The sequence below is a fragment of the Panthera leo genome, chromosome A2, assembly GCF_018350215.1.
Source record: "Panthera leo isolate Ple1 chromosome A2, P.leo_Ple1_pat1.1, whole genome shotgun sequence".
Taxonomy (NCBI): Eukaryota; Metazoa; Chordata; class Mammalia; order Carnivora; family Felidae; genus Panthera; species Panthera leo.
Window position 1 is genome coordinate 29,445,489 of NC_056680.1, and position 26,263 is coordinate 29,471,751.

The window sequence follows — 26,263 nt, forward strand, 5'->3', positions numbered from 1 at the left end:
TATTTTCCAAGATCTTTCCTGATATGAAGGGGAGTGGTATCTCCTTTAAAAAAAAAAACTTATCACGGAGGATGGCTGTTTCCCAAGTTTTCATTATCATTCACTTTTTCCATTTAAAATGGATTTGTTCCTAACTTCGTGTATTTTTTATTATCATATTAATAGTAACATTTTATAGCGGGATGCAGGTGCATCCTATGTTCTCAAACGTTCTCAAACTTCCTGAGAGGGTCCTGTCATCTCACCATTTTGCGTTCTCCGTACCTGGTCTCGTGCCTGGTGCAACGTCGGTAGCAAGCAAAGGTGTATACATTGGAATAGCATCCACTTTGAGTAAGAACGTCTATACTACTCATCATTAGGAAATCTTTTTTTTTTCATCACTGCTTCCTAGAAGTAACGCTTGGAGGGTTCTCAGAGGCCAGTGGCTGTGATGCAGGAATAATTGCCCTTCTGATTAGTAAGCTGTGCTCCCCATACCAGTAGCATCATGGTAGGAAAAAAAGGACAAGTGCTGTGCTGAGATGTGCAAATTGATTGTATGACCTCACACTCATGAGTAATTTCTCTTGCACTCGTGCTATCATCTAAATTAAAGACTTAGTATGATTAACAGATCTTGAGAAGCCTTTTTTAGCTTGTTGGTCTAGATTATTTTAGTGACTTTTTTTTTTCCATCTCCCAATCTTGGTATTAAAAATGAAGAGTTAAACCAGAAGCTTTTTGTTATTTCTTTCTTTGTTGTTTTTGTTAAGATTTTTCAACATGTTTATTTATTTTGAGAGAGAGAGAGCACGAGCAGGGGAGAGGCAGAGAGAGAGAGAGAGAGAGTGAGAAAGAGGATCCCAAATAGGCTCCACGTACTGTCAGCATAGAGCCAGTGCAGGGCTTGAACTCACGAACTGAGAGATCATGAGCTGAGCTGAAATCAAGAGTCAGACACTTAACGGACTGAGCCACCCGTTGAGCTCTATGCCCAACGTGGGACTAGAACTCATAACCCTTCAGGATCCAGAGTCACATGTTCCACCCGACTGAGCCAGCCAGGGTGCCTCTTTTCTTGTTCTTTCTTACTAGCCTATCTTTTTTTGTGTCCTGCCTTATCCTCTTTACCTTGTGATTTTTGGTCCTATAAAAATCCCCTTCTTACAGAGATTGTTTTCATCTTGTTTCTCAGCTATTTCTCATCAAATTTCCTTCATTTTGTATTTCTAGCTTCTGAACACTGAAGTTAAAGACTATGATCTTCTTGGAGACCTGGGTGGCTCATTCGGTTAAGTTCAGCTTCAGCGCACATCATGATCTCACAGTTCATGAGTTCGAGCCCTTCGTCGGGCTTTGTGCTGACAGCTCAGAGCCTGGAGCCTGCTTCAGATTCTATATCTCCCTCTCTCCCTGCTTCTCCCCCACTTGTGCGCTCTCTCTCTCTCTCTCTCTCTCTCTCCGTCAAAAATAAACATTGAAAAAATCTTTTAGGGGCATCTGGGTGGTTCAGTCGGTTAAGCATCCGACTTCGGCTCAGGTCATGATCTCATGGTTTGTGAGTTTGAGCCCTGCATCGGGCTCTGTGCTGACAGCTCAGAGCCTGGAGCCTGCTTCGGATTCTGTGTCTCCCTCTCTCTGCCCTTCCCCCACTCATACTCTGTCTCTCTGTTAGTCTCTTAAAAATAAATAAACATTAAAAAATTTTTTTCTAATTTTTAAAAAATTTTTAATGAAATTTATTGTCAAATTGTTTTCCATACAACACCCAGTGCTCATCCCAACAGGTGCCCTCCTCAATGCCCATCACCCACTTTCCCCTCCCTCCCACCCCCCATCAACCCTCAGTTTATTCTCAGTTTTTAAGTGTCTCTCTCTCTTTTTTTTTTTTTTTTTTAATTTTTTTTTAAAAAGACTGTGATCTTCCTGTGGCATGCCTGGAGACTCTCATGGAGTCTTCCATGGAGGAAGCCAGTCTTTTAGGTTCTGACTCTTCTGGGTAGATGTCCATTACCTCACAGTGTGAGTGACATTTTGTCGCACTCACCTCTCACCAGGTCACTGCCGTTTACAGAACGAAGCGAAGTTTTGCCTTCCACTCCCTATGTCTGCATGTAATTCCTCTGAATGAGTAAAATAGAGTCATCCATTTCAAACACCTCAGATTCCAATCTTACTTTTTCAAAAGCATTTTCTTGTTCCCACAGTCTGAGATGCAGCTAGAAAGGCCAACCCTCGAAAAGAATATTTGATTACCCCCCCGGTTCATGCCATCTCCTTCGTTCCTATGAAGGAAGGCAAGCCTCTGATGCTTCCTCCTTTTCATTCTGGTGTCATTTTGTGACAGATGGTGAATAAAAGCAGCGATCCCAGGCCAGGTGGCAGAGTATCTGTGTCTGCATTTTGACGACACCTGTCACTGGAGAATCTAGGCACACAGACTGAGATAGTGTCCAGGGACAAGGTGGAGAAAGTGGGCAACCTGGAAGCCCCACCAGCTGAGGAGTTTACCGGGGTCTCAAGACCTTATGTTAATGTGATTTTGTACTTAGACCCAAATTTTTAAGCAACCTGCATTTCACAGGAGTTGCTCATAATTTAGCTCATGTTTTCTCTTGCTTGACTTTCCCACCATGAGGTGCAGAATTCTGTGCAATAAAGTCATCAGTGAAATAAAAGTGCAGTCAGCCTTATGCCACCCCTGTGATTAACCAATGTTGTTAGTTCACATTCTAGAATATTGGATATATTTTTTTCTTCCCCGGCCTGACTGCTTAGAACTATGCTTTGGTAAAGACAAGAAGCTGGAATTGTTTCCCTAGGTGATCTGTTATATCTTCATGTCATTTTCAAGTCAGCTGGACTATCCAGCCTAAAGTAGAGATCTACCCCTAACTTCTTGCCAAGCTAACATTCTGGAGGGGACTGCAGAAACAGAAGAACTGATCATTCTGACCTCTTGAGAGTATAGCCTTTTTTGGTTTTTAATGTTTATTTATTTTTGAGAGAGAGAGAGTGCACGGCCGAAAGAGAAGGGGACAAAAGATCTGAAGCCAGCTCGGTGCCGACAAGCAGAGAGCCCGATGTGGGACTCAAACTCAAGAACCAATCATGACCTGAGCCAGAGTCAGAGCTTAACCAACTGAGCCACCCAGGCGCGCCTATAGGCTTTTTTGATACAGGCAAAAAGAGGAAGAATATGCTTAAAGCTTCTCTGGGATCAGCTGTCTTTCTCTTGGCCTCCTAATACTTTTTTTTCTGACATATACAGAGAGACATGAAAGAGAGAAATATAGGTATATATGCGTGTGTGTCTGCATATAATTTTAGCTACTTACTGCCTCTTGAATGTCACCAACAGCCCATTCTGAGATTCCCAAATTATAACAAAGCTTTCCAACTCTTACTGGTAAAACTGATTCATCAGGGCTGCTGTACTCTGGCCATATCAGCAGAGAATACGCCTTGCCTCATTTTGAATGTGAAGCTTTGTGTCTTTTTTATCTCCCTCAAGTTACCGTTTGTATGATGTCCTCTGCTTCATTCAGGTCACAACACTGTGCAACAGCCTACACTTTGTACTACGTGGGCAGAGGCTCCACTCGCTTTATTTCTGCCCAAACACAAAATACACTTTATGGCAACAGTAGTTTGGAACCTTCCAGGGATTTTTTTTTTTTTTTTTTTTAACAAATGCAGGACATAGGACATTGTTCTGGTGCTGTTTCATCCAACTCGTTGACCCAGGAACAGTGTCGTCGTGATATGATAATGTATATGCACCATTTTACCTTTACCCATTACCACTTCCATGATGTACAGGTAGTGTCTTGCTTCGTTTTGTTTTGTGAGCCAAAAATGAGATTTGGGCATGAAATACTACAGCTTTAGAAATTCCAGAATCCCTCTCTAATAGTCCAAATCAAGTCGCAATTCTAAATGATACTGAGAAGTCCAGCGTAAAGAGCTTTTAGTTCTTTGTCTTGTTATCTGGAAATTGTCATTCTCTTGGTAATGATCTTGGCTTTATTCACTTGTTCAAGTCGGTCATTCACTTAGTAAATTATGATGAAATACTTGGCATGCCCCAGACACTATTAGACTATTTCATAGCAATTTCAGTGTGCAGTGGAGAAATGGGGACTGATGTTTATGTTTATGGCATTAAGGACCATAGAAAATGGTGGATTTGAGCATAATTCTCTCTTTCCTCAGAATTCTCTGTTGCTTTTGGTGAGGAACAGAATTCACTTAAACGTATCATTGGAAAAAGGCCCTGCCATGCTCTGTGGGAGTGAAATCTGGAACTGACTGTCTATAATGCCATGTGTGACCAGGAGCCCAAAATTGGAGAGCTTCACAGTGTTCATAACCTGGCAATTCTGCTTCTAGAAGTTTATCCTAAGGAAGTTAACATGGATATGTATATAGCTGTAAAGATGTTCCTTCATACTTTCAAAAAAAACCCAGTGAAATATTGAATAGAATCTATATGTCTGATAGTGGAATGAGTTATATACACTACGGCTTCTCTGTGCAGCGGGATCATAAGCAGCCACTAAAAGTGATGTTGAAGAATATTTAATAACTGGAAAAAATAAAGATGTTTTGTGCATGGGCTTTTCACACATTGGAGAAATGGGAAAATGTTGGGGGCACCTGAAAATCCGACTTTGACTTATCAATTGCATAAATTGCATATCATTGTGAAAATTAGTGGGCTAATTCAGGTAAAGTGCCTAGCCCAATATTTGTCACATAATAAATGTAACCTGTAGTAATGTCAATGACAACAATGACCGGAGATTGCATTGAATGAAGACTGAGTCTTTGTACCAAAATATTATTGTTTATAGCTACATGATGGAATAAACTTTGATTTCAGTTTTTTTTAATGTGCTTCTAAGTATGTTTTAAATTTTCTGCAACTAATAGTGGGAAACACCTCAATGAAAGAAGTGTGGTCACTTTGGTGTTAGGAGCACCAATATTTTCCATTAACAGATATAGGAACTTCATTCTTCCAATGGAATTGAGGAGAATGAAACAATTGTGCGCAGATATTTATGGCTGAAGTTTCACCAAGACAAATAGCATGCGTTAGTCATTGTCAGTGGGAAAATTCATTGTATTTCTAGGGCATCTGTATTAGCAGCAGTGGCCAAATAGCTATATTAATGTTCTGGTGTGTGATTTGGGTTAATTATTGTCACAGTTTTATTAGGCTTTGACATGACTTTTTTTTTCCCCCAGTAAGTAAAATTTGAGGATATTCAAGATTGGTATTAACTATCTTGCTGCAAATGCATTTATAATATGACAACTAAAATCAACAGCTATAAAACCACAGTGTCTATAGAAGAGTGAAGATTTCCTAATATAGACATCGAGTAGAAAGCCTAATTTGATTTCAGTTTCCTTTGGACATCTGTTAGTTTACTTACCTAGAGAGGCATTTAAGACCAGAAGGTTCTGGGAAGACTTTCTGGAGAAGGGACTGGTCGCATTTGCTTGTTTTGTTACCCTTGGAACCCTTTTCCGCCCCCCCTTTAACTTTATGGTAGTTAATCATCTCTTACTCATTAACTATTCTTATGTATGTATGTATGTATGTATGTATGTATTTAGAACAGGCGAGCACAAGCAGAGGAGGGGCAGAGAGAGAGGGAGAGAGAGAGAATCCAAAGCAGGCTCCCTGCTGTCAGCACATGACGTGGGGCTCAATCTCACAAACCATGGGACCATGACCTGAGCCACAGTGAAGAGTCAGACGCTTAACCGACTGAGCCACTCAGGCGCCCTTCGCCATTCTTTATATTAAAGTCTCCCTGTTCAAATTACTGATGAGGCTTCTGTCTCCTGACTGGACCCTGAGTGAAAGAGAAGAGACCAGAGAAAGCCATCTGCAAAATGAATTAATTGCTACTGAATTGCCAACTCATGACCAACACTCTATATTCTTCAACATGCTTAATAACTGATTTTATTTTAGTATGGATTACATCAGACATCCCATAATCAGGTGCCGACTATTCCCATCAGCATTACTGCATTGAGTACAAAATAAGTAAATACCCTTTATGCCTCCGTAATATGAAGGCATTTATCCACTCAGCAGAGATTTATTCAGCAGTGTTGGCATGGTTGGCACTGGAGTAGGTGCTAAAAAAAGGAATAGTACTCTGGCCTTGCCTTGCCAGCTTGTCGGGGAGACGGGACCTGGGTGTGCGAAAAGTTAACCAGCAATGCAGTAAGAGTTTGCGAGGCAACATACAGTCCCATTAGCATTTGTATTGCTTCATATTTCCAGACTAAGTAATGTTGCAGAACACCGGTATTCTGTTCTGTACAACCTGCTCACATTTCTAAGTACATGGGCGTTCATTTGTCTTTTCAATTGTTTTCCATTTTCCCTACATACTCGATACTTGCTGGCAGGAATTTCAAGGGCTGCAAATTGGTAGGTCCTCTGTAATCAATGAAAATAGTTTATGACACCAGATCTTTGAAATGGTGTCTGAGTATGCACACTTTGGGACTTGAGGAGGTATCTCTTTTACTGTATAAATTACTGGAAGCCAGCTGTGTAGGATGGAACAGGAGCGCTTTGTGGAATGTCAGTGGTTTGGAGGTTGTCGGCCTCCGTGGGAAGTGATTCGAGTTTTGGAACCTTTATGCAGGCAAAAGTCACGGAGCCAGAGTGAGAACCTGGTGCCCCTTCATACGTGTGCACAGCACAGAATAATATTTAAGGTGTCCTCTTCTCAAAATAGTTGCAGTGAGTCCCTCGAGTGGAATTGTGTGCCCTTCTCTCTGCGGTTCTTGCAGAGAAGTTAAATCATGTTGACAGGCGTCTCGAACTCTGAACTGTTGCTAAAGGTAAAGCTCAGAAAAGTGCTAGGTCAGCCTTTCCCAGCACATACTTTGAGGAGCACCGGTCCTGGAAGATGCTCGACGTTGGTCAAGTCCTGGGATATACTATCTAGTCTAGAATATCCTCCTCCTCTTAGAGACTGACAGTACAGTTTAGCATCACAAAGGCTCTCTGACAAGTCCTGGAGTAAAAGGAACCTGTCATTTTCTAACAGGGTATTCCTGAAATTTTGTCCACCCTGGATCCTTTTTTTCCTTTAAATATTTATTGTCCCACTAAAATGTTTTCTCTATACTAATTAGGGAATCTGGCTATTGTTTTGAATATCTATGTTTAGAGCCTTCACCCCTCTGTGTGTGTGTGTGTGTGTGTGTGTGTGTGTGTGTGTGCGCGTGTGCGCGCACGCGCATGTGTGTATGTGAACCTATGTGGCTTTTTAAAAAGATTTTGGTGGATCTTGTCATCCTTAAGAATTAGAAGGACTGGATAAATGGTCATGGGGCCTGGAAGGGGAACCATGCATAGGAGGTATAGGAATTACGATGATGTAGGTAAATGGCTTAGATTCTGCCAGAAAGACTGTGGCCTCAAGTTTGAGCCCTACCACGTTCTAGCTGTAACTTTGACAAACCACTTGTTCTCTGAAAGCCTTACTTGCCAAATCTGTCATGTGAGCATGATTACTCGTTCTTACCTCGGAGATTTGGGCAAAGTGAAATAATGTGCGGTACATTAGTACCTCCGGCTGGATACTAACTTACTATTTTGAAGAAGATTGTGGCCAGCATTCGGGATGGTCCTCTGCAGACTCTATCTGGGCGTGATCGAGGCGGTGACTGAAACCATTTTGAACTAGGTTTGCAGAGGTGCTGCCGGTGAAATGGCACGGGTGATGACTGATACCGGGGTTAGCCAGCAACATTGCCGTGTGTGCGTGCGTGTGTGTGTGTGTGTGTGTGTGTGTGTGGTCATGTCTGCAGGGAGGGGTCCCTGCGGAATGGAAACAAAAACCAGCACCTCACGCAAAGGCTGCTGTCCTCCAGCTCAGCCTCACTGCTTTCTCACACCTGTGCTCTCTGCATCTTTCAGCTGTTACTTTGTGGGCGGGGGGGGGGGGGGGGGGGGGGGAACCTGCTTCCCCAGGTCTTACCTGCCTTTCTTCCTCATTTCTGTCTGTAGCAACCTAATTGCTTCACCCGTTTTAGCTGTTGAAAGTACATAAGGTAGTCAGTAGGAAACAACAACAACAACAACAAAATGATCTCTAAACATGCTAAGTTAATTTTAAAAGTGACCAATTTTTTATTCCAAAATAAATATGGCAGTTTATACTCTTGGGCTTGTACTAGTGGATATAACCCTGTTTACATGGGATCCAACTAAATGCTTTAGTTGCACAGAGGCACAGGCAAAGCTTATAGATTTTCAAGCCATTAGGAAAATAAAGATTTCTAGGCCATGGTCACGTTTGTCTCTTCTCTTATCATCCTGCCTCCTACTTATTCTGTACCCCAGTGTCCTGACTTTCAACCAGACAGAATTTTAATCTCCCTTAGGTTTCATGGGAGGTGGTATACGGAATATCTAAAATTCACAGATAAACCTGCTATAGGTTTATCTCCCCAACACTAATGCACATGACTAAAAATCACAAATGAAAACTTTTCCTTTCCCTCAGGAGATTAAAAAGAATGTTTATCTCTGACACAGACTCCCAACTAAAATTGTGTTCTTTAGTTTTTAGTTGTATCAACAGATTTTCAAGGGTTTGGGACCATAGGTAGGTGGGTTACTGCTCTGTGAAAAATGATTGATCATGGAGGAGAGACTCTGAAACTCATGTTTGCCCTTCACTGACAGCCAAGCCCAAAGTGGAGAATTGATATGTCACTTACATACGTGCTTGAAGTATTATTAATTTCTCTTTATTATCTGAGAATTCCAACTTAGATTATAGAGTGTAACCTCACCAAGCACAGTGTTGATGGATTTGAGACGCACTGTCAGAGTCAGAGAGAATATAAGTGGGAGGGTTAAAAAAAATAAGCAACTGTGATCTTTTTAATTAGCCAAATTTGTGTATATTGTAAGCAACTTTTCCAAGTATATTTTAGCTGTTGTATTATCATGGCACAGTGATCATCGTATGTAGGGTTGCTTATTCCCTAAGCGATTATCACATCAGCCCTCATGACAGCTGGAAGAGGTTATTGAAGCTGTCTTTATTTTGAGGTTGAGGGAACTGAATTACATTGAGGGTAAATGACTCGCCCAAAGTCAGCCTGGTATCCAGAACTGAAACCCAAAGATCTGCCCAACTCTCAAAGACCTTGGACATGGCCATGATGCTCTGCTGACTCCCATGGTCGTGGGACAGATTATGAATCTGTCATGGTACTGGCCGTGCCTTTTGCTGTCATTTGAATACAGTTCAGATTCAGTGTCGTTGCTGTGCTGGCTGCTTTCCCGAGATATTGACCCCCCCTGCTTAGGTGTTTTGTTGGCTAAAAACCTTCCCATAAACTACATTAAGTTGGTCATGGTTTATATGACAGCAAGAGAAATAATCTTCCGCTAAGACAGCAAATGTTGGATGAATAAATCATGAAATATTCATATGATCATGTTCTCTATGGTAATAAAAAAGAACAAAACTATTTGCTACATGGAACACAGATGAATCTCACAGATACTGTGATGCATGAAAGCAGGTGAAACAAAAGTGATGCATGAAAGCAGGTGAAAGCAGGTGACTGGATGATTCCATTTATATGTATATGGTGTATGGGAGTATCAACTGGTGAGATCCTTCTGGAATCCAGGAGGGAACCTTCTGGAATCCTGGAAATGTTTTGTCTTGACCTGGACTGAGATGACCTGGGTATATACATCTGTGAAAAGTCAGAAAGCTGTACGTCTAAGATTTGTGTACTTTATTGTTTTATGTTCTATCTCAACTTAAAATTCAGAAAAAAGTAAATCACGGCGCACATTTCATCTGGGGCTTCAGTGTCCATGGGAGGGCCATTTTAATCTAAGGATATCTGCATCCTAGTGTTGATGCTTGATGAGACCTCTTATTGGCACCCCACTCACATACGGTTTAGTGACCTGACGACTGTGAAAAGCTAATGCATGGGCAGTTTTTAAAAATAATTTTGGGCACGCCTCGGTGGCTCAATCTGTTAAGTGTCTGACTCTGGATTTGGGCTCAGGTCATGAACTCATGATCCGTGAGTTCAAGCCCTACATCGGACTCTGTGCTGACAGTGTGGAGTCTGCTTGGGATTCTCTCTCTCTGCCCCTCCCCCACTCTCATGCATGTGTTTCTCTCTCAAAATAAATAAATAAATTTTTAAAAATAGAAATAATTTTGAAGAGTCAGAGGAATCCATCTCTGTGTCGCTGCAGCCATATGCTGGAACATACGCACACATTCATGGGAGAACTCTCTGATGCTTGACCTTCTAGTGACACGTAGCAGGAGGCCAGACACCCTTTGCTTTATTAGAACCTGGTCACCCAATCATTATTTGAAAGATCCGGCTTTAATCACTTACCGTGGCTTAGATTATGTTGAAGGAAGCAATGAAGCGGGCAGTATGTTTTATGAAGGTTTCATCTGAAATTGTAAGCAAGTTTGAGAACTAAAAGGGGATGCTCACATTGGCTGACAAACCACTTTCTGTAGCGCATTCTCTGTACTCTTCTACCAACCGAATTACTGCTCTGCGCCTCATAGAGCAGTGTTGGACTTCGCAGATTTAACATCCTAAGGCAACGCTCACGTTTCCCAGTGAACTGTTAGCCTTTTTGAATTACTTTCACAGTGATATGAAGACCTGAATAGGACAACTCCTGGAAAAAAAAAGCTGTTCCTGGATGTTAAATTTTCATCTGACGTTTACAGAGAGGCACAGTTCATTTCCTGTGTCATAAAATGTGGGCGGTTTTTGTGCCGTCATTGGAAACCTTCCTGCTTTGTCAACTCTTTGTAACCACCATCAATCAATCAGCCATTCCCCAAAGATTTCTTTGAAGGCTTAATGTGGGAGAGGCACTGGGCTTCCTAGTGTAACTTTTCAAACGAAACGAAGCTCAGAGTCTGGTTGACATAGTACTAATACTCTACCTGCTAATACTCATGTCACTGTTGAATAGCTCATAGGCTTTGAGAAGATTACGGACAGAAAAATTTCACGTTCATGTGTTTTGTTTGCTTTTGTTCATCTAATAGGTATATCTATAGTAAAATATATCCTACCTATCAGGTACTTTGTAAATATTTGTTGATTTAGTTTTTTTTTTTTTAGGTAGGCTCCATGCCCAACATGGGGCTTGAACTCACAACCCTGAGAACAACATTTGTACGCTCTACATACTGAGCCAGCTAGGTGCCCCAATATTTGTTGGTTATATAAGTTAGTGAATTGATGAATAGGCAAGGGGTTGGTTGATTGGATAGAGTTTAGCACGGATAATTTAACAAAAATATTTACTATTCAAAATGTATCAAATTCTGTGTATATCCCTGGCACCGCGCTAAGTATTTTATGTGGATTATCTCAATTTAACTTTCTCAACAGCCCTACGAGGGAAATATGATTAGTGTCTCCATTTCTTAGATCGAGGACAGTGAGGCTTAGAGAAGTAAAGTGATTTATTTGCCTAAAACCAGGATTGGCAGGATTTCTCTAGAAAGGTCAGATAATAAGTATTTTTGGCTTTGCTACTCAACTCTGTCTTTATGGCAGGAAAGCAGCCACAGATGATATGTAAACCGTAGATGTGTCCCAATAAAACTTGATTTACAAAAACAGTCAGTGGGTACAATTTTCCCAGTGATCATCGTTTGCTGATCCCCGTCACACCTCATCAGTGATGGAACTTTGATTTGAACCACGGCAATGTGACTTTGAAGACCATGTATTTAACCAATAAGGAACAAATTACGATCCATTTTTAAAAAGGTAGGAAGTTTGCTTTGGCAGTCTTTATTAATAATTGTTTGTTTCGTTTTGTTTTGTTTCTGCGTTTCCTTCCAAAGTCTTCCTTTGTCAGCCAAACCACTTTTCAATTGTGAAATTGAAAGAAAATAAAACCGAAGCTCACCTCATTGCAATAGTCCCGGGTGTGTACACTGTGGAATGTAATGCCTGTTGCCACACACATGCTTTCAGTCTGCCCCTGTGGGTCCGCCCCGGCGGGGTGTGCACTTGTCCACCTGCCCAGAGGGATCGAGTCACATACCTGAGGTCACACGACCAGTACACAGCCAGGACTTGAATCAGATTCTCTGGACATAAATCCTAGAATCCTTGGCTGAAATTTTCTTTTATCTGTTTTTTCTTTTATTTCTTTCCTCCTTCTCACCCCTTTTATAGCTACCTATTGTTCTTTCAGAAAACAAACATGTGTTAGTGTCTTTTCTGTGCTGGTACTGAGGTGCATGGCGCTGGGAATATAAAATCAAATTAAATAAAGTATGAACCCTGCCTTCAGGAAGCTGTCAGCCCAGTCAGGGGACAGGTGTTTCAACAGGTCATTAAAAGGAAGGGTAGGAGGTGCCATGACAGAGGATGTGTTACAGGTGCTAGCTAACCTGGTGACACTGGAGTGGATGAGGACCCTCTGACTTGTTTAAACTTTGAGGACCCCCTCCCCCCACCACCAGGATATCCTCTGGTGCACCAAGCACCTGGGCTGCCCTCCAGACTTCAGGTATTGACAGGCAGAGGCTGGTGCTGGGGAGGAACTGAGAGTGATAAGTTAACAGGTATTTGGGACGGGCCAGTTTGGATTGGGTGGTCGGGGAAAGCCTCTTGTAGCTGCGATCTGAAGAGTGAGAACCGGCCCTTCAAGGATCTGATTGAAGGGCCTTGTAGGCAGAGGGGACAGCGCCATGGCCAAAGTAAAAAGGCCTGAGAGTATCCGAGGAAGAAGGAGGCGGGAGGCCGGTGCTGCTGAACTATAGCAAACCGTGAGAGTCATGGCAGTAAGAATCTGCAGAGGACCTCAGCCCGATCCTGGGGAACCACTAAGCAGGCATGTATTGTGATTAAGTGTACTTTTTGAAGGATCATTCTAACTCAATGGTTCTGTCAGAATCGTTTAGGGAACTTTCAAACGCCTAGGTGCCCAGATCACGTCTCAGGTCAGTCAGAACAGTGTTTCATCATTGTTGTTGTCTGATTTTTGTTTTACTTTTAAAGCTGATTAAAGGCGGTGCCGGTGCTTAGCGGTTACAGTAGAGAAAGTAGGGAAGCCAGTTAGGCAAGGCTGTTGGAGGTTACTTAGGTTTAGAGTGATGGTGGGGTAGGCAGCAGAATGGAGAAACTGGAGGGAGGTGGTCTGTGGATTTGGATTTGAGGTATATTTAGGAGGTAGGATCTTCTGGACTTTCTGATACATCGTATGTGGCTGTGGAAAGAAAACAATTCCTGGGTTTGGGGTCTGGTCTGCTGGGTGGAAAGATGCTACCATGCTATTGTAATCAAAGATTGGGGTGCAGGTAGGGGAGTTCGTGCTTCACTGGATTTAGCTTAGAGCCCCGATACTGTCGGTCTGTTTGTAACTAGAGGTAGTAGTATTTGTGTCTTTATGTGTGTTCGTGTATGCCTGGTTGGGTACCAGCAGGGCATGCCTGCCCCTTTGGCGAAAGAGTGGCTGTGGCTAGTTTTGAAGAATCCCGGGTGTGTTAGGCACTGCGCTGAACATTCATTTAATCCCCTTAATAACCCTGTGTCATTGAGGGGCAGTGATCTCATTTTTACAGATGAGGAACTGAGGCATAGTGAGGTTGTAATTCACTTTCATCCAGCTAATTAGCTGTCAAGTCGAAGAGTAGGGTTTTGAACCTGGGTCTACCAACCTGGTTTCAAAAACTCTGCTTAACCCCTCTGCCAGTCGTACGCACCCAAGTTTCACATGAGCTCATCACAGGAGATGCGCGCTCGTCATTTTCTAAGAAGTGACTTATTCTCAGGTTATTATCCATGGCAGGATTCACGAGATAAACCTCTTCCTGGTTAAATATTACCTGTACCTCCCCTACTGGGGCTGTTTTGTTCAAGAGAGCTGCTGGAGGAAGTGGAAGATCCTGAGCACTGTTGCTTAAATAAGTAGACTACATGCTCTATGAAGAAATCATATTATTTTCTCAAAGGAGAGAAAGTTGGCCCAGTGAGACAATGATTGCTAGGAACAAACTTTCTGGTTTTCCATTTTGTTCTGCTACAAATAACACGTTCTATCAATCAAGGCCTGCTGGGAAAGATTTTGTCTTTCCTCATTGCAATTTAATTTTATCCTCTGTTGAACTCAGGTGCATTTTCCATACAAAGCTGAACTGTTCAGTTAGCATTAATCTGTGTCCTCCTTGAGATGGGGCTGGCCCTTGTGTAGACTACCAGGTACTTAAAAGGAATCTTCCTAGTTTGTAGATTTGAAGACCTTTGTACACTTCAAAAATTTTTTTGTATCCCCCCAAACATTACTTAACTAAAGCTCTTAAGTCAGATGCTCCAACTTTAATGATTCTACACTGAAAATAACTATCACTGGGTTGTTGGATGAAATGGGATGTTTAGATGAGTTTAATGGATTGATTTCAGAGGACAGTGACAGGGGCATAAAGTCCCCCTTAGGGTATCGAGCACCAAAGCCTTCACGTAAGCGTGTGGTTTGGAATAGGGAATACCCTGTGAGGTATTGCTTGGGAAAAGTGGATTGATACTTCATCAATCTTCAGAGGCCACACTATGGGGGCAATCATTCAGTGCTCTACAGGAGGCGCAGAGTGGAAATACCCCTTCCAAAAGGAAAAATAAGAGTATGGAGTGTGTAATTAGTCTTCACTTAGCTTGGTTGCTATGAATCAGAAACGGCAGCTGCTCACACCAGTGTGTTGTGCTATGTACCTTGCCCAGGGACATCTTTCTTTGAGAAGGACTCAGATTTGGTGCTGCAATTTATCGGTTTCCTATGTTTGTTCAAAATAAAAGCCACTGAAAACACTTTATCTCAGAATTAATGATTGATGTCCGTTTGCCCCATTTGGGGTTTACGCACTATTTTTGCCAAATTTTCCTGGTTGGAATTTGTATTTTATTTTATTTTATTATAATTTTATTTTTTAAAAAATTTTAATGTTTATTTTTGAGAAAGAGAGAGAGAAGGAGGGGCAGAGAGAGAGGGAGACACAGAATGTGAAGCAGGCTTCAGGCTCTGAGCTATCAGTACAGAGCTTGATGTGGGGCTTGAACCCACAGACATTGAGATTATGACCTGAGCCAAAGTCAGATGCTTAACCATGTGAGCCACCCCAGTGCCCCAATTTTAGAAAGAGAGAGTGAGTGTGAGCTGAGGAGAGGGGCAAAGGACGAGAGAGAGTCTCACCCAGGCTTCACACTGAGTGTGGAGCCTGATGTGGGACTCGATCCCATGACCCTGGGATCATGACCTGAGTTGAAATCAAGAGTCAGACACTCAGTCAACTGAGCCACCCAGGTGACCCATTGGAACTTGGATTTTAAACGTATTGCTTCCCCTCAAACTCTAGAAGCTATGATGTAACATAGCAATTTAGGTCTGTGAGAGGCAAGAGCCTATTTAGAGTGATGGGAACTACCTTGAATAGCTGAAGCACCAGCATAAAGAAAATGGTGGTATGTGGATTCTTCAAGGAGGCCAGGGCCCTCGTCTCCCTGTGGGAACAAGCAGTAGACTGTCAGGTCTGTGATTCATTCAGTTCCATATCCCAGCACCCAGTTCTTGCCATGTGGTTATCTATTGCCCTATAACATTACCACAAGCTTAACAGCTAAAACCATGCACATTTACCATCTCCCATTTTCTCTGGGTCCCCTCCTTCATGGTTTCTCACTTGGCTGCAATCAAAGTGTCAGCCAGAGTTGAGGTCGTATCTGAAAGTTCAGCTGGGGAAGCATCCATTTCCACACTCACTCAGATTGTTGACAGAATTCAGTTCCTCAAGGACTGTTTGACTGAGGGCCTCAGTTTCCCTCTGGCTGTTGGCCAGAGACCACCTTCAGGGTCTCACCGTATGGGCTTCTCTAGCATGGCCATTTACTTTACCAAAGTGTGCAAGCAAAGTACACAACGTGTGAATCCGCTAGCAAGATGGGCGTTAGAGTCTCTTGTAACCTGATCATCAAAGGGGTGTCTCTGACTTTACTCCCTTCTACTTGTTAAAAGCAAGCTGCTAGATCCAGCCCATCCCCAGAAGGAGTTAATTCCACAGGGGCCTGAAGACCTGGGATTGGGAATCACTGAGGGCCCTCTTAGTGTCAGCCCACCACAGCATGCCCTTGGCACTCAGGGCATATCTGTTGAATAAATGAGCAGAAGACCTGGGTTTTTGCCATGTAGGCCAAAGGCACCATTTGTTTTTTTTCCCCCATCACCTCTTTATACAACCATAAGATGAGCAAGGTCATTTTAATATTTGATATATGATAGCTACATGGTATTTGGAGAGTCTTCCCCATCCCTCATAATGCCATCTGGATGCTTCAGTTTTATCCAAAGTGATGACCTTACCCATGGAGGAATGTTTTCAAGGGAAGGATCAATCTGGTGACCCCTTTGGTCTGATATGCCTCATCTTTTATATTTTTCTTGCTGCACACATGGCGGGGATTTGAAGCAGTCTCCACACAGTGCTTTTTGGATTCCGAGTCTTTTGTAAATGGAGAGCCCTGAGCAGCGTTTTGCTTCGAGGGAAAGAGAAAGCAAGGGTGAAGGTTCACATCTAATGTGTTTTGGTTGAAGCCACTTGCTCCCTGTGGAAGCAGTCAGCTCTCCTTTCTCCCCCAAGACTTTGATATTGTTAGGGCTTTTCAGTGCATGGCAGGATTATTAACAAAAGAAAGGCAAAGTTGTCCAGCACTGCCACACTGAATCGAGAGAAACTTGCAGCCAAGTCACTGAACCTGAAATAAGCTTCTCTTGCCCCAGGCTTTCCCAGATTGCATGCCTTTTTTTTTTTTCTTTTAATTCAAAAAATCATAACAGTATCTGTGTGAAATGGTTGGCACTATAGCCTAAGACTCTCAGTCATACTTTGCTAGGTTGGAATTTCTTTTTTGCCTCTTTCCAGTTCAAGAGCAGCCTTTACTTTGAGAAGTCTGGCCGGGGTGGGACAGGCAGGTTCTGGGTCTCTGTCTGGAACTGCTGGAAAGCCTTTCCCACTCCCTTCTTGGCTCTGAAACACAATGCATTAAAAAGACAAAGAAGGACAAAAATCACCATGTGGAAGTTCCATTTGTCAGGTGCCCCAGCCTGCCCATTTTCTCTCTCTCTCTCGCTCCTGCCTTGGCTTTGAAATTGAGTTTTTGAGAGAGTCCAAAGCCAGAGGAAATGGCATTGTGTACTCAGTCCGGGACAGTTTGATCCTCGTGAAAAGGAGAAATCGCCTGTATTGACAATAGGCGAGGCTGCTGCTGGCAAGGTCCGCAGTTGTGCGGATTTGCTACTGGGCCTCGCTGTCACCCTGCTGGGTTGGTTTTTCCAGTAATAGACTCCTCCAAGCCAAGTCTGACAATTAAGTGGTAAATACTCTGGTGAGCGGGAGTAGTGGGAGCAAAGGGATAGAGAAGGTCAGTCGAAATAGACCAAGAGCATTAAATTCATTTCCTCTGCGGCCTTCTCTGGCCACGAATCTCAATTCTCTGGAGATGAATAACTTGTGAATTGACTGGTTTCCACTAACATTATGAATTAACAGTAAGTAAGCTGTGTCAATGCTCAAACTCCTTTTGAAGCGGGGAGGGTGAATCCTATTAGCATTTATAATTGTGTTGCCTTTTCATATTAATCCCTTCCCATGGCTGAGGAATTAGGCATTTTCTCATCTGTGGACGGAAACCAGTCCCAGGAGGGTGTCCTGTCAAGTGCCAGAAAATAGATGATGATACGGGGCCATACCCTTCCCCCCAACAGGAGCTCTTGCCTCTCTTGTGAGATGCTCCTGTGATGTTCTGCATATCTATGAGATCAGACTTACGGTATGATTCTGGAAATTTATTACTCAAAGTGAAGCCAAGCCTCCTGGCCAGGAATCACACTTGGTGAGTTGCCTTTAGCTGACGGGGAGGCTAAAATCCCTCCTTTTCATGAAAAGCGGTACACCTTCACAGAACTCCTTTTTCCTCTGTCATGCCTCGCTCTGGATTGTGTCCCTTGTTTTCTCTCGGACTTTATTCCGTGGCAATTTGGGATGCTCAATGCACCACGACCTCTGATTCTGCCTGTCGTAATCCCGTGGCAGCAGTGACAGTCAGGAGAGAACAGAAAGCATCGTTGGGATGTCCAAAGGGAAAAAAGAAATTTCTCCCAACAGAACAGGGAGAGGCTGTGGGCTGTCCAAGAAGAAAAGCCATATTTATGAGTATTTACAAAGACAGTCAAGAGAAGAACGGTGTTTTCAATGTGGATCCGTGTGGTTAGTGGTTTGATGCTATGCTTGTGTCCTTGCACATAGACACGTTTCCTAAATTATTGACCAGTATTTCATTTATTAATAAAGGAAGCTGGTTGGTGTCCTGTCTCTGGGTCAGGCCTAACTGAAATGCAGTGGTACAAAAGTAACCAAGTTGTGAATGGTTTGAGCCAGGAAGTTCTTGACAGTAACTTGAATCTGAATGTGGTGAGTGGTGACCAAGGTGTTGGAGTCAGAATGAAAGGAGCTGCAGCATCCTTGCCACATGGCTCTTTAGGTAAGAGCCGTGGGAGGAAGAGGAGAATCAGATCTGAGATCAGATCTCATGAGAAGTGCTTGCCCTTGTCCTGATCGGACACTTCAGCTTCTGAGTACACAGTGGCCCACTAACCTTTGGAGTGGATGGCTCATCACCTCTGCAGTTCAGGAAGGCCATGTGGAGTCTCTGGTCCTGCTGTTTGACACTTTCCTTCACAGGCGTGGTTTAATCATGTAGCCATTCACTCTCAGCGGGCATAAATCCTTTTTCCCACAAGGGGATATTGGCTGGATGTGACGTTTATAGGACGAAAGGAGCAGCTGGTGATGTCGGATTCAAGGCAAGTAGGTTGTCCTGGCCATCCTAGTTAGCAGATGGCCAGGACTTGATAGATTGAAGATTATCAGGATTGAAGTCAAGGGCCAAATGGCATGAGGGACTGGAAAATGGCAGCTGATATCTGAACAGAGGCACATGCAGTCTGCTGGGGCCTCTCTACTTGCATTTCATTTTGCTTCAAGCAGGAAAGACCTCAGGTCCTCGTAAGGCCCTGGCTTGCAGACGCATCTCTAGAGATTATTGACACCGTGGTTATGAATCTGATAGTTGGCTCAGTCCTTATCATGGTCTATTATTCGGAAAGATAATTTTATGAAGATTAGATTTCATCAGCATTTATATGAATTTGGCCTTTTGCCCAAACCTACGTGTCATGGTTTCCTACGTGGCTGATGTCTCTGTGTCGCTTGTTATATCTAAAGACAACTTAAAGGCTTTCCGCTCAGGGCCCTCTGTCGCGTTGGCATGCCATCCTTTTGACGATGACTCATGCCACAAAAGCTGCTCCAAGATAGAAGGGCCAGGAGCTGAGCTTTGCAACAAGAGCGCCAACTGCAGGGCAAGGGGATGTCCATTTCTCTGAGGCCATTTTAAGCTCATTTGTGCAATTGCCACCTTCTCAGTATTACTGCATAACTCCTTTGATCTCAGAGGAGAAGGTGGCAAATTTCAAGATCCGGGAAAACTCCTCGTGTGGCTTTCAAAGGAGCAGTGTATTACGAAACTGAGTGGATGTCAAATAAAACATAAATTTGAATCTTTTGAAATTTGAGCTCAAGTAGGTATTACTTTTAGAGCCAAGCACATTGACAAGTTCAGGGATGAAACTGCTGTTGTTTGACATTCATTTAAATTTGAGTGTTTGGGTCAAGTTGTTGCCCAGTCACATCCATCCTTCTTAAATGTTGCATTTGTACCCAGCATTATACTCCAAGCTTTACACATTTAATCCTTAGGACAGCATTAGGAAATTGTAACCCCATTTTATAGGTGAGGACACTGACGCTCTAAGCGTTCATCCCTGACTCAAAATTTCATTGTTTTCCCCCACCCTCTGGCCTCCTCTACTCTGGAGGAGTCCAGGATGTAAATATGGGTTGCTCAAACAGCCTTCTTCACCGTAGGCATATTTCAGAGCTATCCAAATTGCTTAGCTTGTGTTCATGATTTTTTTTTTTAAGTGGCAAATTGATTGAAACAGTAAATGGAAGGGATTATTTCAGACAGGGTTGTGCCTTTACTGGAACAAACCCACTTATTAGCATGCTATTTGGATTCCCACCCTGAGCTTTAGAACCAACACATAGACTGGAGAGTGAGCTCAGTATTACTAGTAATTTATTTGGACCAGCCAGTGATCTCCATTTTCTCTCCCTTTCTCCTGATCTATTTTTCTTAACCCCAGCCATGGAAACTAGCATGTTTCCATGGGGGCTGTGGAGGCAAATGGGCATTGTAGGTTTTCTCATTTATAGGGTTACTTAGAATATAGGGTCAGGCCCTGGAACTTGAATGGGATCTGACTTGAGTAGAGATACTGTAGTCAGAAGTGGTCAGAAAGTCAACCTGGATTAGGTTGCCTCGTTATTTTCCTCCTGCATGAGCTACAAATGTTATTGGTGAGTGGAAGAAATGGGGGGCTAGAGCTTTCTCTGAGCTTTCTTTTCATGAAATAAGACTGAATGCATTAAAGGGTCCCCCAACAATAAAACCTCCCCCACAGTTGGGATTGAAAATCAAAAGCATCTGAAATGCTGCCCTGGTAGAGGAGGGGTAACACAGTTTTGGAGAAGCACATGAGTTGATTGGGTTAACAGCCAATGCTGTGTCTTGAGAAACCTTTATGACAAACCAGAAGCAGAGTATATTGGTCAAGAAAATTATTGGTCAGGTGCCTGGATGGCTCAGTCGGTTGAGTGTCCAGCTCTTGATTTCGGCTCAGGTCATGATCTCACAGTTCATGGGATCGAGGCCCGGGTCTGACTCTGTGCTGACAACATGGAGCCTACTTGGGATTCTCTCCCTCCCTCCCTCCCTCTCTTTGCCCCTCCCCCCACCCTCTCAAAATAAACAAATGAACATTAAAAAAAATAAGAAAATTCTTGGTTTCTTAGTCTGTCCCAAATCCTCCACCTCTGTACACACTCGGAACCCCTAACAGTTATTTTATGCTGTAACAAATGATCCCAACTAATTAAAACAACAATTATTTTATTGCTTTATGGTTCTGTAGGTTAGCTGGGCAGTTTATCTGGTTGGGACCAGCTCGGGTGGTCTCTGGAGCCTTCAGGTGGTTCATGTGAGGCTGGATAGTCTGGGAGAGACTCACTGTCCTATCTGATAGTTGGCAAGCTGGCTAGTCTAGAACTACCTCAGTGGGGACGGCCTATCTGCCTCATGTCATCTTGTCCTCTGAGAGTCTAGCTTGGGATTCTTCACCTGGTGGTCTCGAAATTTCAGAGTTACAAGAGAGGTGAAAACTCTACATGCAAGCCCTGTGTAAGCTGCTCCCTATACAGGTTCGCTCATGTCCCATTGGTCAAAGCAAGTCACGGGGTCAAGCCCAGTTTCAAAGAGTGGAGAAGTTGGTATACACTCGTGATGGGAGGAGTGGCCAAGTCAGATTGCAAAGGTGCATGTGACAGGCATGACACAAGTTTGTGGCCCTTTTGCCATTTCCCACAGATATTAGGGTAACTACGGGTGGTTGAGGTAGCATAAACTTCTCTACCAGCCTAAATCTGGAGGAGGAGAAGGAAGACCATGTTTTTGTCTATAACTTCAATTTGATATAAGATAGTTCTCTCCACTCCTATTTATTCTTTCACTTCTAAAATTTGGCCACATTTGCCAGTAGACTCTCTTATCTTGCATTCTTGAGTTGTGATTCCAGTTTTGAGCATCTTTGTAAAATGTTGGTAAGTATTTGCTATGGTGTAAACATGAGGTCTTCATTTTGGTGTCTTTTTTTGTGGATGTTTACCTCTCAAGAATGCTTTGTGCTCAACCAATCTGTCAAACCTTTGGCTAGAGCTTCCTGTTAGGCAATTCGGAGGTACGCTAATGGTAACTCCCAGAATTCCACCTTTGTGACCTGGTATACTGGATTCCTATTCACTGATCCTTTCTGAAGTGTCTGTAGTGTTTACGGTGTAGTACCAAACTCCGCCTCACTTTATTAGTCCATAAATGTGACACCATACATAATGACACCTGTGTTTTAATTTCACCGTAACTCCAGGCTCCTGTCATCAATATGTAATGACATATTAATCACTGTTAACTCACAGTGCCTGCAACTAGAATTTCTCAACCTCACCTTATGCCCCGTTGACATCTTAGGGCAGATAATTCTGTGCTGTGGGGGGGCTATTCGGAATGCTATGGAATTTTTGGCAGCAGCCTTGCCTCTAACCACGTGATGCTGGTAGCCCCTCTTCTTCATCCCTACTTATGACAACCGACAATGTCTGCAGACGTGGCTCGGTGACCTCAGGATGGGTGTGGGCAGTGGGAGATAGGTAAAATCCCCTCCAGGTGAGAACCACTGTGCTAACGTGGAGATGCTGAAGCAGAAAACAGAAGGAAACATGTGAAGTGTGGGTATTGTCCGAGAGGACACTAGGAGTGGCAGTCCAGTGGATGATTTGTTAACAGGGAGAAGGAATGTGGGAGATTTTCAGTTACCCTAAAGTTTTGACCTCCGATGACCCTAAATTAACTAGGAAACATCCAGTTGGGTCTCGCTACACCTTGAAAGATTCACCAATATCTGAACTTCATTATGTTAGAAGTGGGTTAAATATAAATACCCATCTGGGGGCGCCTGGGTGGCTCATTCGGTTAAGCATCCAACTTCAGCTCATGTCAATGATCTTACAGTTCGTGGGTTCGAGCCCCGCGTCGGGCTCTGCGCTGATGCTTGGAGCCTGGAGCTGCTTCGGATTCCGTGTCTCCCTGTCTCTCTGCTCCTCCCCTGCTCACTCTCTCTCTCTCTCAAAAATAAATAAACATTAAAAATAACTAAAAATATAAATACCATTTCTGAAAAAAAAAACTCAGGAGATAGGGTAACCATACAGATAAGGGATTTTGGAAAAGTTAAACACACACTCTAAACACACACTCTAAAAAGTATAGAGAAAATTGTATCATGACCCGTTTGATACTCATCACCTAAGGTCATCAATGATTGATTGATTGATTGCCAGTCTTGTCGCATCTTTTCGAACTGCTATCCACTGTTAGATTATTTTGAAGTAAAATCTAGATGTCGTTGCATTTCATTTGTAACTATTTTAATTAGTGTCTACAAGAAAGTACCTAAAAACCAAAATTATAATACGCTGGTGGAATTTTAGTCTTCTGGAAAGGGCAAGAATGAGAATTTATGCTGAGTAATAATCAGAAACTTAAGGGAAAGAATGGGAAAGAGGCTTGACTTTGGGGGGAATTAAAAACCCCAGAGGGAAGTGAAGTTGGGAGGTACTGTCTCTTCAAGCTCCTCTCCTGCCCTGTCCTCCCCTCTCCTACTCCGAGGTACTCTTAGAAATTCCTCTTATAGTATGGTGGTGGTAAAGCACAGGAGACTGGGATCCTCAGAAAGGAGAGCAGGCTGGCAGGGCACAGATCCATTTTCCAAAAAGAAGCGGGGGGGGGGGGGGGGAAACACATCACAAGAAGGTACTGAAATATTCAGTCAATGATGGATCACTCTTTGATGACTTTCAATGACTTTTTAGCAGATCAGGGTGTACTTTTAATAAAACAAAAGCAAGAAGAAAGTCTTACCGTTGCTTTTTAAGATTTTAGTAGGACTGTGGTATTTCTCTCCTGTTCTAATGTATTCTGAGAAGTTTCTTTCTTTTGATTTAGACTTCCTCACTTGATTTTATTATGTCATAAATCTTCTGTGTTTGGTGAGAGCCATGGTATATGTAAGACCTAAGCAGCTTGCTAGATAACATCTATTTCCCCCACCCCCTTCTCTTCAGAAGATTAAACTGAGGCTGTTGTGTCTGATGCCAGAATAGATTTAACCAATCATGTTTCCTTTACATGTAGGTCAGTCCAAGGGACAATTCCGCACTGGATCCTATTATCCATGGGTTGAAGGGCGTCGTACATCATGGTAAGTAAGCCATGTACGCTTATTTTTGCTGGTATGTGAAGAGCTAAGGTCTCCACCTAAAGGAATGGGGTTATCTTGCAGAGGACACAGGGTGACACCGATTCCTCATCCACTGATGTTGAAGGGCGTTAGAGCCATTATTTGATGGGTAAAGAGGATGCCCATTTATTACCTGAAAATGGATCTGGGTTAACAGTAAGCCATTTGTTTCTCTTCAGGTACCACTTTGAATGCATGCGTTATAAATCAAAATGCCCTAAGATGTACTGTTTGTATGCGTTGAACCTGCCACTGTCTCATGTCTGTCTTAAAAATACTCTTCTTTCAAGTGTATTTGCATTAATAAATTTCTTGATTTGCCGCTCAGATTTAGGGAAAAAATTTAAGTAGCTGTGACAAGTCATTAAACTTTGCTGCATGTGAGCAAGCATCATGAGCCACTAGCATGGAAAAAGCTAGGCCGTGTTCTGTGTAGGAGACGTCTTATCCTCAGGCATAAAACTGGGAGAGAAAGTAAGATAAATGGGTTCTGTCTTTCCCAACTGGTTTTTATTGGAAGAATTTCCCCGCAACTTTATTATCGGCAATGCATCATTAGCTATGACATCAGGATCCTCTAATTTCAAAAGTACCCTTGTCACAGGGAGGTATGGAGTCTAGAGGTAATGTCATGATTTGCAAAGTTTTAATAATCTAATTAGAATTCCAAAGACATTGACAGAAATAGCATTAGTAACCATAATAAATCTACCCTTCATCTCCACAGCTGTGATAAAACATCGTCACACCTTTCTGGGAGGATTGTCTTTCAACATTAGCCAACTCTGCAGACCTTAACAGACATCTTCCCCCATTTCTCTCAGGGAAACTAAAACCACTTGTCAGGGTACAGTTGAAGCCAGCAGGATTCTGGATTAATTGTCCTTCTCTTATAACCATTCAATTGTGCAGCAGTGAACAATAATAAATGTATGAAAAGTAGGAAAATAGGGTGGCTGAAAACACCCCCGTAGAGGTTTTCATTGTGAGAAATTTCCACGGCTTCTTCAAAATTTCAGTTTGCCCCAAAGAAAACCCCTCACATGGAGCTGGGAAGTAGGCTATGTGACAGTTTAGAGAACAGAGCAACTTTGCCAAAACTGTTCCTGCCTGCGCATTTGTTTGTGTTTTGATGTTGGTCACAACGGTGGTGGTTTTGGACAGTAGGGATATGTGCATTGTTCTCTGGACAGCCTCAAAAGTGCAAAGAAAGCTGGTATTTGGGCAACATGTTGTGCATTCTGAGCTCCTTTCCCAGAAGATCCCCTTGGACGTTCAGTTGACCAAACCCTTCCAGAAATTCCAGTTCGTGGTGTAGATTGAGTTTTGGGGCCTGAAATGTAGTAAATGATGACTAGATCGTTTCCTTCCTTCCCCCTGACTTATTCATGTTTGAAAACAAAAACACCATGAAGAGTTCTAGAATCTTCGAAACAGGTACCTACTCTTCAGTTAGAGAGGAAGCATTCCACCAGCTAAGGCAGATCATGTTCTTATTTCCACAATGATAATTGAAGGAGATTCCATATGTTAAAGATAAGCGGAGGCTTCTGTTAGCTCTCAGATCCCCAAATCTCAGTAAACTCACTGCCTAGTCATCATTTGGTTCATGAGCTCTGTGCTGGCATAATCGTGTTATATACTTCCTCATTATCCACAATTACCCTCCAAGAGGCTATTACGTGTTTGCTCTTATATGTTTACCTGGCACTGGGAGGGAGACAAAGATGCCTGAGTTGTGGTTTCAACACACTTTCTAATGGAGAAGTCAGAGGAGATCTGCCAGGAATAATTCCCTGCATGAGGAAGTTTACTTATTTGTACAGCAGAAGTGTGGCATGCCCACTGTGTGCGATGAAAGTTCTTTTTTAATTATCCTATCCCATGGCCCACCCACTCCCCACCACATCATCCTAGGCTCCTTTCTTGGAACCATTTGAAGGTATCAAAAATAACCTTGTCTTTTATTCACTCGTGTATTACCTACTGAAGTGTCCACGTCATGAGGGCAAGAACCCCTGCGTGTGTGTTGAGTAATAGACGTTCAGTAAATGTCCGCCAACTCAGTGGATCAAGCAGATATACAAATAAGTGAAAATATCAAAATATGAAACCTGAAGAAGAGGAGAAGAAACTAAGGCTCCTTGGGTTTTGCTCTGACTGGGAAGAGAAAGGAGT

At 42.8% G+C, this 26,263-nt stretch overlaps 1 protein-coding gene across 4 annotated transcripts in view; it reads left to right on the forward strand.

Annotated features, from left to right (window-relative positions):
• PTPRG (protein tyrosine phosphatase receptor type G) overlaps positions 1 to 26,263 on the forward strand; it is a 712,285-nt gene that overhangs the window by 519,132 nt on the left and 166,890 nt on the right. For all 4 annotated transcript variants that reach the window (XM_042929870.1, XM_042929872.1, XM_042929873.1 and 1 more), the window contains exon 6: positions 23,980 to 24,046. In XM_042929870.1, the coding sequence (XP_042785804.1) occupies positions 23,980 to 24,046 (67 nt within the window). The remainder of the gene's footprint in view (positions 1 to 23,979; positions 24,047 to 26,263) is intronic.